The sequence below is a fragment of the Larimichthys crocea genome, chromosome XVII (genome assembly GCF_000972845.2).
Source record: "Larimichthys crocea isolate SSNF chromosome XVII, L_crocea_2.0, whole genome shotgun sequence".
Taxonomy (NCBI): Eukaryota; Metazoa; Chordata; class Actinopteri; family Sciaenidae; genus Larimichthys; species Larimichthys crocea.
Window position 1 is genome coordinate 25,688,495 of NC_040027.1, and position 16,041 is coordinate 25,704,535.

At 40.6% G+C, this 16,041-nt stretch overlaps 1 protein-coding gene across 1 annotated transcript; it reads right to left on the reverse strand.

The window, feature by feature from the left end:
* Positions 1-7,924: 7,924 nt before the first annotated feature.
* Positions 7,925-14,909, reverse strand: LOC104922760 (aquaporin-4). Its single transcript, XM_010735684.3, has 5 exons — positions 14,691-14,909; positions 12,170-12,623; positions 11,845-12,009; positions 11,037-11,117; positions 7,925-9,670 (listed from the first exon to the last, which is right to left on the reverse strand). Exons 1-5 carry the CDS (start codon positions 14,723-14,725, stop codon positions 9,428-9,430), a joined length of 978 nt encoding a protein of 325 aa, XP_010733986.2. The 5' UTR covers positions 14,726-14,909; the 3' UTR covers positions 7,925-9,427.
* Positions 14,910-16,041: the final 1,132 nt, after the last annotated feature.

Sequence of the window (16,041 nt, forward strand, 5' to 3'; positions counted from 1 at the left end):
CACCAGTATTTATGTGTATGTGTGTGTGTACATTTAAGTACATGCATATCTGAGGATAATTCATTTATGAGACATACAGGAGTGTTGGTGTTTGTGTGCATCTGATGAGGAGTGTAGGGTGGAGGTTAGATCAGGTTAAAACTAGAGTTTAAACAGCTTTGGCAGTTAGCAGCCAAACTCTAAGATGCTTTACACACCGACAATTATCAGGCAACACAAACCAGTCATTCCCTGCAAAATAAGTTTGAATTCTACAAACAGACTCTCAGAGCTTTTTCAGACAGTTTTCCCTCCACCGGTCAGAGTTCTAGCAAGTGACTGCCAAGATTTTGGCCAAGACTCCAATCTGTCATAAACCTTGAGGCAACACTGTGTGATCTTTAATTTTGATGCTACACTGACTTGGAATCAGGAGAAATGATGCTCCTGTTATTCCCACACCATACCCCTGTTCACACATCACAAACCAGAAAATATTTCCTGGTTTTCCGTCTGATGTCCTACGACTGCTCTGCTTCAACTCTCTGTGACTTACAGATTTTTCCTGATGGACAGTAAAGTAAACTGCCATCAACTGTAGCTGCTGTCAGCTGCTGTTAGCTCAGTTTGTTAGCCAGGCTGCCCAGACTGTGAGCTCAGAGCACCAGGGGAGTGTTGGTGTTTGTACCACAGGCGTTTTGGACCACCAGTTTTGGTTTTTAGGCCCGGGGCGCTGATGGGGAGTGGAGCCAGTGTTGTGCCAGAACCGGAGCTGGACTGAGGAGTGAGTGAGCAAGAAGCTGTTGGACAAGAGTTAATCTGGGACTGACTTTTAGTCGTTGGCGAGAGCTTTGTGAAATAAAAGGCTGAGCAGACGCTGAGCTGGGCTTCTTGCTGTTGGACTAGTAAGTAATTATTAGCTGGCTGCTATGTCTTGTGTTGTTTGCTGATGTTTGGTTGTTAGTTTTCGACTAAATATCCAATAGATTTTTGGCAGGACAGGTAAAGACAGATAGCAAGAACTTAGTCTTTGTACATGGGGTACACATTACCACCAGATCCAATAAGCCGTGTTAACATGTTCAATGGTTTGCCCTTTTCATAGAAAACATGTGACAGGAAGGAAAAGAGTGTGAATAATAATACCCATCCATTTCATTATCTATAGCCACATATCCTTTGCAGGTTGGTGATGGGTTGGGGCCAATCCCAGCTGACATTGGGGTGAGAATTGAAAATAGAATAATAAATAAAATCATACAATGAGTAATTTCAGTTCCAGGGTCCCAGTATTCTGCATGCTGACTCACTGTCACACTGTCATGTCTTCCAGGGACTCACAGAGCCAACATCATTACTACAGTAACAATCCAAACTGTCTGCATATGTCGGTGAGTCCAGAAATAAAGGAAAAACAAACAGTTGAAATGATTTTTACACTTTCAGACTTTCATTTTTGGAGCAACATTTATATTTTACATTTTACATGGGAAGGGGAAACCAGGATAACGTAGTCCTTTAAAAGTCTATGCTGCCTCTTTTTCCAAGTTTTCCAAGTTGATTTAATTAACTTAAACAAAAGTAATAAAAATCTACATTGTAATTATTATGAATATGAATATAATATTATTGGTTATATGACTTAATTAACTTGGCTGAAGCCAATCCCAGCTCACACTGGGCGATAGGTAGGGTACACCCTTGGGTCGGCTTCTTGCTGTAAGGCATCAGTGCTAACCAAAACAAAGTGAGGGAATTAAAGGGAGTCACTTTTCACTTGTTTTCCTCCTGATTATTTTTGGCCATGCTATTTGAATGTTCATTCCACTTTTCATTTTCATGAAATGTGTTGGACAAGAAAAAACAGAAAAACAGCTAGTAAGAACACAAGTTACAGTTAGGATTTAAAAAAATAGTTGTTTAAGAGGATCTACTGACAGACTACAATCACCATGTTTTCTAAACTATGTTTTCATTTGTGTATGTTAACCTAAAAATAAGAATAATTATGTTTTTATTAGCTTGTGAGTTCTTGAGTAAGCAGGTCCTCTTCTGTGGAGTCCGCCTTGTTTCTCCAAACCCAGAACTCTAAATAGGACCTTTCCTGTCTCTCGTGAGTTTGGCCGCCACTGTAGTTTCCCCTACAAGGTTAGGATGGGTGCGTGAGGCGAGTGGTATTCAGTTGGTTTCGATCTGCAATTTCATCACTAGACGCCACCAAATCCTATGCACTGTACCTTTAAGATAAAATGATAGATACAGAAATAAAGTAAAATAAAGTAAAAAAGTAAGAAGTGGAGTGATTGAATAAGATTATAATAAAGTATGTCCAGAGTATTGAAGAAGTATCACATGAATGACATGAACGTACTATGTAAATAAGATGTACTGAAAAATGAGGATGGCATCAGTCAGTTCACCACTTTGCTCCATATCAACTTCCTCAAAGATGGTGTAACAGCTCTGTTGCCTGTTTTTATTGTGCCACTATTAGGCTGGTATTAAGTTTCACTCAAATGCAAACCAAAACGTTAAACTGCATCCGTCTCTGCACTGAGGTCCAGGCTGGAGTTTGATCTGTAGCTCCAGAAATATGAATCTCTAAGCATCCACTGTATCTGAGCAGAGAAGGAGCCGTCACTTTGTCTTAAATGGATCTATCATACATTATTAATAACCTGACAAACCACTGGGTGGCCTGAAGCCACATATCAGAATCTGTGCTTAGCCAAACACAAAACGCACGCATACACACACACACACACACACACACACACACACACACACACACACACACACACACACACACACACACACAGCGAGTCTGGGTGGAACTGTGCATGTGTGTGAGTAGTTATTGTGAGGACAAACCTTACTGTACACAGTCTGCAACTGAACTGAAAAGCCACTGACCACAGCCCAAGACAACCACGCATGTGTATTTATAAAAAAAAGGAGAAATCACTCCAATCACTGAAAGCAGAGCGCTTGGAACATATGATAATATTACAGACCATGGTGCATTGCTGTAGATTATGTTGGCCAACAGTCTATCAGTCTAAAATGAGTTCAGTCATAACCATCTACAGCAGTAAATTACAAAGAAAGAGTATGAATCCAAAAACGTCAACTATAATTAGACATTTTAATTGCATAATGAGCTGCACAGTTCTAACATTTATGTGTGTGCTGAAGGAACAACAAGGTTTTTCAGGCTTCTCAGTATATTTTTAAGACACATGAAGATCGTTTAACTATACAGCCTTCTGAGATTTGTTACATTTTCATTGGAACTCAAATTCTCATCATACACAGAGTCATTTCAGATCGGTTAATCATGGGTTGAGTGCAAAAGCCAGTGGACATCACGTGACACGCTGTTGTGACTGATACAGATGAGTGACAAATTAAAGCAAACAGCTTCAGTCGGTGCTTCAGTGCTCCTTGTCATAGATGCTCTAAGTGTTTGGATGATGGTGATGAAGAGCGCTGTCTGTTCAGTAGGGTTGAATTCTGGCTGCAGCACATCAGCGATTCACATCATTTTCCTCAAGCCATCCATTGGCCTGTAAAGAAGCAGGTGCTTTCATTGTTTTTGCCCACTCATTTATTCAGATTCCTCTTGATTGGTCGATCATTTGAACAAGGTACAAGGGGAATGTGTTGCATTTTGCAGAAGAAAAGAAGAAAAGTCAGTACAAAGTTCTGCAAGTCACTGAACTTTGTTCTTCTCAACCACATTCAGCATTCTGTAACCCTGTCTCTGAGAAATGACATTTATATACATAAATATATATAGAAAATGTTTCATGTGGGGGAAATCTCCAGTGAGAGATGAACAAATAAGAAAAGTTACTTCAATATTGTCTTGGAATTATTAAACAGAGGTAGAATAAAATAAGGTTAAGAAGAAAATATGAGCATGCGATCATAAAACATCATTAGAATTAATACTACTCAGAGAAGTCACAAACCTTTCAAGGTCAGAAGCTGCTTACACACAAAGCGATTCAGACTCTGACCAAGAGTGAAACAAATGTAACATAGATTTTATTTATGACCTACACCTGGCCCGATCAAGGAGAAGTTCAGTTATATAAATATATAATGAGGATATCTGCCCTTCGTTTTAGCCATGAAGGTTATCAACAAAAACTCCCCACAGGAAGTTCTCATGACTAGAGACAAAGACACCTGAAAAAATGAAAAAACAACAGTCATTCACAGCTGACCGCTGTAACAGGTCACAGCTGCAGGACAAGAAAAACTGCAAACTGACGTCACTTTCTCAAAGGAAAATACAAAATGCAATATGGTTAAGAGTTTATTAGTGCAATGGACACATTACATTGACAAAGGGTTAGGATAATTCTACAGGGGGGTCAGGTTAGTCAGGGGTTAGGGTTAGCGGTCTTTGTTTCTAGGCAACAATTAATTTGGTGTGAAAGGCTCCGACTGGCTTTGAGACGGATTGAGTGCTTAGTTGTGTAATAAATGTGTGAGAATAACCACTCCCAATTCAAACCTAATATCAATAAAGACACAGAAACATCAATAACAATATTTCAAACTAGAGATTTTTCAAAAAAGAAATTTTGAGTGTGCCTGACTCTGGCCCCGTCGGCCCCATACATTATTATTGACACTGCTCAGCAAATTCAGTATTAATATAACAAGCTGTGTCATCATTGCCTTTTTAATGGGCTCTTATTTTGAAGGGACTCGTATTTTGTTTGTTCGTGCTTGTGTGGTCTTGTGTCTGTTAATGAGAGAGTTTAAGTTTTTTATTTTGAAGGGACTCTTATTTTGAAAGATTTTTGTCTTGGTGTGCGTGTGCATGTGTGTTTGTCTTGTCTGTCTCTGTGTGTCTGCCCTGTCTGTCTGTGTGTGCTGTGTGTGTGTGTGTGTGTGTGTGTGTGTGTGTGTGTGTGTGTGTGTGTGTCTGTCTGTCTCTCTATCTATGTGTCTGTGCTGTCTGCGAGAGAGAAGGATAAAATGGCCGACATTAAAAATGTAGTCTTGATAGTCATTGATATCATACAGAGACTTCAATAAAGTTAGTCAAAGGCAGGTTTGAGGTTGCCAAGCAACCAGGGTCAGCGGCAGGCCAGAGTAATTAGGCACAGGTGCATGCACACACTCTATGTCTCTCCCCTGAGACACTCAGAAAATCTCTAAATGAAGCCCCTTGAAGGTAGCCAAAAATGCCAAAAAAGGTGTGCCGCAAACCAAAAGCATCATGGACAATTTCCTTGCCGATTTTCAGGCTAAAATTGTATAAAACTTTGGCTTTGGGAGTTAGAGAAAGAACAGGTGCTCCCTGCTGCTTTTGGAAATTTCTCTTCTCAAATTAACATGGGAGTAGTGTTTTCCAGAAGCTTTAAACCAGTTACAATCATCTGTGGCAATGCTGAGTCCTTGTTACAGTGACAGAGTCCTCATAAAACAGTGTTGAGGGACTCATTTGAGGCGAAGCCTGACATTAAAATTTCCAATGCCTGCAACAGACGAACTAAACGCTGCTAGCCTGGTTACATTAGCACAGTTTGCAACGAAGTTAGGGTTAGTTCGGTTAGCTTTTCAGCATGTAGGTTCCTAGCTGGTACATTCACTGGATTACTAAAAATATAGTATGGTTTTTATGCTTATCATAAATTATACACATATTTTAAAGAAAAATGTAATCAGCTAGTCCTTGACATTAATCTAAATGTACGTTTTTCACATGTAATCTGTGTTGATTATGGTTATCTTTATATTATGTTTTGTAATCTGATTAGTTACTCTTTATGCAGACAGCACACATGTGGCAGGCTTGTATCAATAGTCTACATCTGGTGAGTCAGACTAGAAACTAAAAACTGTCTTGCAGCCTGGTCTTTTAGGTCCTGTAGCACTGGGGCAGAGGGTCAGGACACCAAGTCTGACTGTCTGTCAGTGGTTAGAGGTTTAGGATAGAAAGTCCTTGATTCATATGCACAGAGAGTTTGTGAGACTCAGGTCTAAAACAGTTTGGTAATCAGTCTGCTGCGGGCAATAGTGTTGAATGTGGAGCTGTAGATATGTTACTTAGCAACATTTCCTCATTATGTTAACAGAGAACATTCCCTTCATTTCCCTATTTGCTCTTGCAAATGAGTTACATATAAAAATAATTTCTGGGAGACGAGGTTGTAACGTGATAAACAAATGCCTTTTATACACAGAGGCCGAGCAATGTGAAAGCAGAGATGTTTTTTAATATCATGTTCTGTGCTTTGTTGTGTGACTGCGACAGGCAGTGATGGACGACACTGTCGATTACTTCATGTGCCAAAGTGACTCAACGCTGAATGTGCTGCAGTTTTAATGTTTTATTCATTATCTCCAATTAATTTAAATAGAGCGATTAGGATGTGAATTTTAATAAATGGCCCTTGAGTGGGGAGTCGTGCTGCAATCACAAACACACATACACACACTGGATTTTCCTCGGCTCCAGAGATTCCATCAGGCTGTTAGTGACATCTGCTGGTTGATGGAAGCACACACAGCTCAGTGTCTCATTGTGATGACAGCCTCATTCATTCATTTCAGTCAACGTTCAGCTGAATTCAATAAAATATCTATATATCTCGATATTTTGCCATGCTGGCATTGGCCTCACCGGATCAAGTCAGCTGCAGTTGCTCTCCACTGCTGAACAAAACCTCAGTGCGTGCTGGGAAACACCTGATGGATCAGATGTTTGACCAGCAATATAAAACCTGATAATCCTTGAAGGTTTTCATTCAGTAACACAACTTTGCAGTTTTCTGTATTTAGAGCGTCTGTGGCGGCCGGCGTTGTGCTCTGACCGTCTGATTACCTGTGACATTTAAAATGGATAGGATCCTGTTGCACAACACATCATGTTATCTGACAAAGAAAAAGGCAAACTTTATCTCAAAATTGAGCGACATTTTGCCAGCAGGTATTTGTTACAGCCCTTTAACAGTGGCTCTGTTCCATGCATCTGACATCCAGTACCCACACAGACATCAGCCAATGTTAATGTCATCCATTAAACAGAGCAGTGTTTTCCCTGCTATGACAAGTCATAATTAATGGCTACAAAAGTAAAGGAAGGTGAAATTTATCAGCAGAGTGGCGGAGCTGTCAGTCGACCACACAGGTCTGAGATCTGCCTCCAAATGTGAAAGCAAGTTGTTTTCCATGTCAGTAATTTTGATATTCATGTGCATTTCTTTGGTGGTTTAAGTGTTTTGTACTTCAAAATGTATTCGCACTGACCTGAGATCTGCTTTCAATGTGGCTGAATTTCATCGATCATGTGATAAACTTCAGAGTCAGAAGAGTCTGTTCTCTCAAGCACTGTGCACAAGCTTCATAAGAAATTACTCACGGAAGAAATATATAGAAAAAGTCATGAAGTCATGCTGGTGTTAAAGAGTCTGACAGCTGTTGGAATAAAGGACCTGTGGTAGATCTCCGTACATGGTGGGAGTAGCAGTCTGTAGCTGTTTAAGGCCTCCATAGTCTCTTGCAGGAGGTGAGAGGAGTTGTTCATGATGGATGTCAGCTTTGCTAACATCCTCCTCTCCATCACTTCCTCTTTAAAGTCTAGGGGCAGCCCAGGACAGAGCTGGACCTCTTTGTTGAGTCATTTTGTGTCCCTCTCCGTGCTTCCCCCCTCCCCAGCAGACGACTGAATAGAAGAGAGAGTCCTGCACACTCCAAAGGACCTCAGTCTCCTCAGTAAGTGGAGATGACTTTGACCCTTCTGGTACAGGACGCCTGTGTTGTCAGACCAGTTCAGTTTGCTGTTTCGTTGAACACTCAGGTAGTTGTATTCCTGGATGCTCACAGGTGTGGTCTGAGGCGTCTTCCTCCAGAAAACATTTAGTATAATATGTGTTTGATGTTTATAACAAAATGCCAACTCATTCTGTTTTATTATATCCTGTCATTTTTACATCATCTTTATTAAATGTCAAAGAAAACTCAAAGTCTACTAAACAATGGTGTAGTTTTAGTGTATACAAAGATTTATAAGAACTGTGACCAGCAAAAGACAGTTCATCAAAATCAGTCGGTTTACTCAGAAATCCATCAAACAACAGTAGACTCAACACATTAGGGAAAACAGCCCATATCATCATCTCTACATACTTATATTCAATTAAAACTGACTCAGTAAAACAATGACTAGATACAACTCAGGCTTTAGACTGCTCAGGGTTAGGGTTAGTACAAGATAATGTAACAATCTCAATCTTGATTTCAGCTGTAAAGATCATAAAAATACAGATTAGAAGCTGTTTGTTTACACACATCAGTCATACAACTGAGATAAATGTGAAGCCTCATTCATCATCGCGTGAAATAAACTCCTCTACATGACGTTATCGCCTCGTGCTCGCGCACAGAGAAGAGAATTTGTAAAGAAGAAATAGGAAACGGATCGATGAAGTTGAAATCCTTCAGCTGACTGCAAAGTCTATTTCACAGAATCTTTAGCAGCTCTGCAGCTTCTGCTGTCTGCTGTCGCTGGGTCTAGTCCAGGGTGAACGGAGTGCAGCAACATGTTGCTGAGCCAACGGACCCCGTCCACCCACTCCAAATCCATTGAGGATAGGATTTAAGTCTTTAAAAGTAAATGCTGCTGCTGTAAGAATCAGTTAGTGTAGAATTGAAGATGAAAATGAGAGACGACGCCCTCTGTCTTTTTTTTTGTTGGCCAAAACCAGATCAGTGTTAGAGATCCTGTCCTCCTCCTCCACTTCACATACCTTTTTTGATTCATGTTGAAGAGAAGACATTCACTGTCTGGGCTGCAGTAGTGACTACATGTCAGAAAATATTGTCAGTGCAGTAAAAGGATCAATGTTCTCGAGGCCTCTTGGAGTTATGAAAATGTGATGTTGTACTTAACGAGGATCGCTGGCTGCCTAAAACACTAAACTGTGCCTGCCGTGAGTCTTTAAAAGTCAGGAAAAATCCATATTCAAGCAGGAAGTCACTGAAAGAAACTCATGTAGTAAAAGAAACAGGCTGCTCCTCTTGTTGCCGAGCTCTAAAGTACCCTTATAATGTGTCTTTTAATTAGTCCATATATTCTTTACTGCTGTCTCTAAAGTCTTTTTATTTTGTGACTGAGGACGGGGATCTCATTACTGTTTCTCTCTTTCTGTAATCTGTTTTCCTCTGTGTGCGTCTCTTCAAACACTGCTGCACATTTTACACCTGCTCTTCTCACACATTAAATTTAAGATGCAGTTTTCACTGCAGGAAAGATCCCACAGTCAATAATAAATATACTGTAGGTGAAGCAACAATTTGTATATATTTCCGTTTTCCAAAAATACATTTTGCATGTGCACAAACACTCTTTTAGCAATGCCACTTTTCTTTTTCTTCCATTTTACTGACAAAAGACCTGCAGCCTTTCACTTGATCGCCTTTCTAGTTATACAGAAGACAAGACATCCCCCGATACCTCCCTCTCCTTCATCTCAGCTCTCTCCACGTCCATGACGGTGAAGAGAGGCTCCTGGGCTGTGACGGAGTCGTGTCGGTTGATGGTCGCAGCAAAGGGCGTTTTGATGAAAGCCTCTGTGTAATGTCTCTTCTCCTCCGGGTCCGGACAGAATAGATATTCATAAAGGGGTGCAGCAAGGACCCCACCAAGAGATGGACCCACCCAGTACACCTAACACACACACAGAGGAAACACACAGCACAAACAAAAATATAGTTAAAATTGCTAAAAAAAAAAAAAAACACCCCTTAAACTTGATTAAAGAGTCAGTACTTAGTTTGTTTGTTCTGGGCTACTGTGGAAAAGGACTGTAGATATAAATGTTGTTGTGTAGCAGTGAGTCAGTCATGCACAATCAAACAATTTCATCATTAATGCATCGTGACTGTCTGTGCACTTGTGTGCCAGCATGCAGCTGGTGAGGCTGTAATTAGATTACTATTGAGTAATAATATTGAGTAAACTTGTCTAAACTTCCTCAGTTGTTAAACTGAGGAAGTTTAATGAAAAGTTTAATGAACCCAAACAGTGAACGCAATAATTGCAGGACGATTGTGTCACACGAGAGATTTGGATGAATTTTGGGCTAATTATTTCCTGTGAATTTTAACTTTTTATACAATTCTACCTGTATTATGTATTTTATTTCCTTTTTTTTTTTTTTTTTTTTTACATTCCTACATACTTAATAGGGTTCTTGACAAAATCAGTGTTTTCTTCTCATTGTTCTATGAGCTCTTTGGTTGCCTTGAGGCTGTGAGCCTGTGGGCTTGTGTTCAGGTCTTCATCGTGCCCTTATTATAATATATTATTATATTTTAACGCTTGCTTACACCAAATTAATGTAAGTATAATATTGTAAATGTAAAGTGGCTAAAAAAATATAATGTACAATACAGACAGAGATCTGCCTATGTTTTACACACAGTACCTTTCTGTCTCTAGAGACCACTAACCAAAACTACCACCTGCAGAGACATCCAGTTCAACCATGTCATGCAGAAGCAGGTATGGCATCATGATGGTTTCAGCAGGCTGAAGCCCATGAAAAAATCGACAGCTCCATGTGTCAACTTGTAGTTGATCATTTCAACTACAATCTCCGAGATCAAAACCGAAGCAAGAAATGACATCAAAGCTGGGAGGACGCACAAAGTTGCACGATGCTAATGAGATGTCAGCAAAGCAGCGCTGAAGAGAGGCGAGTCAGCTCAGAGACTCTCTGCCTGTGTGGTTGTTGAACCTGACTCAAACAAGACTTTGATTCTCTGCTTTACTTTGGGGTGAAAAACAACAACCGAGGGCTGTTTAAACTGAGGAGGCAGAGGAATGAGACTCAAGTCTAATAATCAACTCCCCCTTGTGGAGAATCAGCTGTAATAACTGCATCATGTGATATTTCCTGCAGTGTAGAATGTATAGGAAGTCTATATGAATTATATATTATATACTGTATTTGCAGTATATAATATAAATACAGTATATACATATATTAATAGTCTCTTGTTGATAATAAACTATCATTAGTGTAAATTACCCAGTGGTTTTCCCAGGACCATGTGACCACTGCTGGACCAAAGGATCGGGCGGGGTTCATACTGGCTCCAGTGTAAGGAATCTGAGGGAACAATCAAGCCAATAAACACATACACACATATATATGGTATATAGACCACTGCTGGACCAAAGGATCGGGCGGGGTTCATACTGGCTCCAGTGTAAGGAATCTGAGGGAACAATCAAGCCAATAAACACATACACACATATATATGGTATATATATATATATATATACATACAGTATACTGTGTATGTTTATACAGTATAATATACTGACCTTATGATGTGATGCAATCAATAAATAGTAGATAGAATAGAATTTGTAAGTGCTTTCCAAATGGTACAAATAAGTATTTCTCTGATTTAATGCATGAATCAGCAAAATGACATAATTTGTCATGCTTTCCCACATGCTTCATAGAGTTCATCCAACCAGTCATCTACTGAAATGCCCTCATACAGGCATGTTACCTCCTGACTGTTGCGCTCCTCCAATGAACAACACCCCAACACTCAGGTCAAGCTAAACTTGTCTGTTGTTCCCTGTTGGTGGAACATCATGCCAGTTCCTACCAGGTCAGGGGCGTCCCTCTCTTTAAAGACCTCCAGCTCTTCAGAGAATATTCTCCTCTTAGCACTACCAACAACTGGACAGTCTAAATCTGTCCACTCTAGAACTGTCACTTGATTCTAAGTGAATAGTACTTAGAGGGCTGTTTTCCTTCAGGTATCTTATCTTTCTGGTGTTTTAGTGCAAGGTTTTAACAGCTGGACATGTGTACTTACAGCAAACAGGTGACCAACACACACTGACAGGCCGATAGCCAGAGCAGATGAACCCTTCAGGTCACTACGTTTGTGGTCACAGGTAGCGAACACCGTGAAGACCAGCTGAAAGGTGATGAGGAGTTCTACAACCAGCCCGCTTCCCACAGAGATGCTTGTGTTCACCTGGAAACATAACAGCAGTGTAGAAATATATCACCAGATATTATTAGACATCGTGTTAGGATGTGTCTCTATCTGGATATCAAACATGAAACACTGAAATTAGATGACAACATTACATTGAAATAAACAGTTAACAGTTATTTAAAAAGTATAGACAAACCGTGGTGACCCCCATACCGCCCCTAACAGAGGCTGGGGTGACCCCGAGCAGAATGGCGGCCCCCACTATGGCTCCGACACACTGGGCCACCAGGTAGAAGACGGCTTTAGCGAGACTTAGCTTCCTGGTCACCACCATGGCTACTGTGACCGCTGGGTTGATGTGAGCACCACTGATGTGGCCGAAGCACTGCACCATGGTTGCGATGCTCAGGCCGAAGCAGAGCGAGATGAGCACCAGGTCAGGGGGGTGTGGGTTCTTCTCAACAGCCCCCCAGTTGATGGTTGAGCCAAGGCCGAGCATGACGAAGAGCAGCATGGCGAAGAACTCGGCGCCCACGCAGCGCCAGAACTCCTGAGTCCAGATACCCTTGAAAGCAGTCATGACTTTATCCCGAGTGCAGCAGGATGGGAGCCCGGACTGACACTGTGGTGTACAGGGGAAGCAATAGCTTCTGGAAGGGAAGACAGGAAGACCAAAAATCAATAAGAAATGAAATGAATGGATCAGAAATGGAGAAATAACCAGAATCTCAACACATAATGTAAACCAAATATGTTCTTGTTTGTAACCTTTCTAATCTGACGTTCCCCCGTTCAGCAGGATGACATCATTTTGATGAAGTGGCAAAGCTCTGGTTGGGTTTAGGGAAGGATCAGAGCTTGGATTAAAATGACTATGGCAGGTTAGGGCATCTTCATCGCCATGGTTACAATAATAACCATGAGGTTATGTTAGAGACGATGGTGGTCAAGATTTAAAAGAAACAAAACAATGCTGGCCGTTGACCGTCAGGAAGCAGGAAACAAACAGCTGTGCCGCGTTACAGCCTCCATGACCTCCTCCTCCTACAGCACTGTACTCCTAATCAATATGCAGATTCTGCAGATGGATTCTTCTGAGTTGTCATCGCAGTAACATTGTGTTGGGGGGACTACTGTATGTTGCGATGGTACAGCCAGCTCTGACTGGTCTATGACCTGCAGCTACAGAACGACAAACAACCTGCAGCAGACTGTAAAGGACTACACGTCACTGACATCACTGTCTTTTCTCTCACAGCTCAACATGTAAACAACTTCAGCTTGTACAAAGGACATTAAGCCAGTGGCCGTGCTCATGTCAAGCAGTTTTCATGTAAACACCCATTGAATCAGACTTATTATTGTTCACAGTAGATGTCGGCCTGGTTTACCTCGTGCTTTACACATTATAAACAGTAATAAACAGATGTATATATTAGTGTAGTATATCTGTATATTAAATTGGCTGAGTGGTGAACCTGGAGGCTTCTAGAATAAGATTTGTCTGACCTCTGGTCAGCAGAGTGAAAAAGCTGTGACATCAACAAAATATATGTATAGATTAATTACATTTGTCTTTGCTCACGCTACATGAGCCACAAGGTGCCTCACAGGGTTAATCCAGCCCTGCACATGATTAAATAAGCATATCAAGTCATTACCCTGACTGCTTCATTTGAGCCTAAATTTTCATTTATGTGCTTTCATTAACCAACAATCTTTACCACAAAAGACTTCCTTTGTCCTTTGATTGAACTGGAAACAATGCCAAACCATCACGGTCCATGAATTCCATACAGTATCTTTGTGGGCCCCTCGAGGGGCACAATGTTCAAACTACTGTACTCTACTGTACTGTATGTTTTGTAAATATAAATATATAATATAAAAATGTAAGTATATTTTTAAATCAGTCCATCTGCTCTATATCAACCAAAAACACACAATAGTGGTGATTTAAATACTACACTGTAAAAAGGAAAGTCAGTTGTGTTTTTCAACATAAAATCTACAGATTTATTTTTTACAGTGTATCTGTACTTGTCACAGTATCAGTGAAAAGTGGCTTGACAAATATGATATATTAAATATTATTACATAATCCACCACAGCCGCTCCTCTGTAGGTGTATAGTTATGGTATTACTGCAAGCCTCCATTTCTAAACGCAGCATTTAAAATCCCAGAGAAACTCGAGTAATGATTCTTCATGGCAGCTTGTGCTTACATCTCAGCATTGCAAATATCCCCCGCAGAGACACCTGAACAGACCAGAGCCAAGAACACACTTCTGTGGATCATAAATATCAGAAGTATAGCGCAGCTCAAACCATGAGTCCTGTTTTCTCCCTCTCATCACATTTATCTCTGTTTGCAGGTAAAGTCAGCAACAACAGAAACTACAGAGACAATTTTACTGGATACTCCATATTCCTCTGATCACTGCTCAGTTTAAAGCGTTGGATTATCCTGCCTGTCTCGAAGGACGCCACTGTTTGATGACATGACACTCGGAGCGTCATCCGCAGCTCTAATCTCAAGCGCCAGAGCCCAGGACTAACCAAACTGCGCCTCAGTTCTCAGTCAGACATACAGTTCATTCATTACAACTGCCAATCAGACCTAAACAGAGAGAAGGGGACCCTCTTTCTCCTGTCGCAGCCTCTGGTGTAACTTCTCTTCCCAGCTCCTCCTGTGCGTCTTTACGCGTGTACTCACCTCAGGCGCTCCAGAGCCCCGACGCTCTCCGTCATGACTCCACCAGCCTGATGGCTGTCTCGGTCTTTTATAGCGGGGGCTTGTGCGTGTGTGCGTTTGTTTGTTTGATGTTAGGGTCTTGTTGAGGGCCTGGCCTGGATGGGACCGGATGTTGACAGAAAAATACAACAGGAAAACTGAATAGACTCAGTTCACGGATTATAAAAAGGTAATGGTGGTATGTAAACATTAGAAGAGACTTAATTATTTAGTTTTGGGGATTTGTCATTGTTTACAACGTGAAAAATAATAAAGTGATGAAGGGAATCCTGCTTGGAGGTCAGATTCTGACGTGGTTCTTTGGTTAAATTGAAGTGAAACTTCAGTTGTGTGTCTTTGTTGCTGCAGAGCTGTTGTAGTGCATGAGAAAGACTTTTTTGTTTTTGTTTTATAGAACCTAATTCATTTTGAAATGAGCAAGAGCACGGCATGTTTCAGTGTTCTATGGGCTGTGGAGAACTTTCATAAAATGAGTCTTTGGAGAACCAAACGAGGCTCAGGAACCTTTAGAAAAGGGTTCTATTGCAGTGACACTATTTAAGACCCAACTGGAGTTTCACTTCAAAAAGATGTTCTAAAATTATATTGCAAATAAAAATATAAGACACGTGGTTATAAGTGCTGACTGGCTTCATGACAATAAAGGGCACGGCTGATCAGCTTTTTCTGCAGGTTCTTTGGATGTTATTGGATGCTGTTTTTACCCCCACACATTTTTATTGTCACTCAAATATTATTCAATTAAAACAGGAAAACAATATACTTTTGATTATTTAATGCACTTTGTTAATATTCAACTCATAGATAAATGCTGAATCGGTTATGGACAGACATTGTATGGACAGACGTCTGACTGTAGAGTTCGGTGTAAAATGTAACTTACTGTCAGTAAGAAGTTTTCCACACTGGTCCTTTCATTTATCAAGTGACTCTCTGAGATTCCTGCTGAGATTTTCAGATAAATTGCTAAGTACATGAAACAGATGATAAAACTACAGAAGAATCGGTTCAACAGTTCTCGCGTGTAGATCAGCTCACATCTGACTCATGAAGAATGTTTGTGATGAGTCCAGGTGAGTCTGCAAGGATATAATCTTATTAACAAACTTGTGACATATTTTTTTAGGTCAGAAAATAACTGGTTTTGAAAGAGCTTAGAGAATCTTGTCCTTTTGCTGCCTTTGCCCCCAAATATGGAATCCAGTTAATCTGAAATGAAATACCTCAGTGTTGATGTTCTTTCTCTTTTAGAAGTTCTGTCTTGTTGCTCTTGTGTTTTGTTTGGAGCTATCAAACTAAATCTTTACTTACA

Excerpts from the sequence above, each read along its gene's own strand:
- LOC104922760 (XM_010735684.3), bottom strand. The coding sequence starts at position 14,725 with ATGACGGAGAGCGTCGGGGCTCTGGAGCGCCTGAG. Across the intron at positions 12,624-14,690 it reads GGGGCTCTGGAGCGCCTGAG|AAGCTATTGCTTCCCCTGTA; the intron begins GTGAGTACACGC and ends CTTCCCTTCCAG. Across the intron at positions 12,010-12,169 it reads GCGGTATGGGGGTCACCACG|GTGAACACAAGCATCTCTGT; the intron begins GTTTGTCTATAC and ends TTATGTTTCCAG.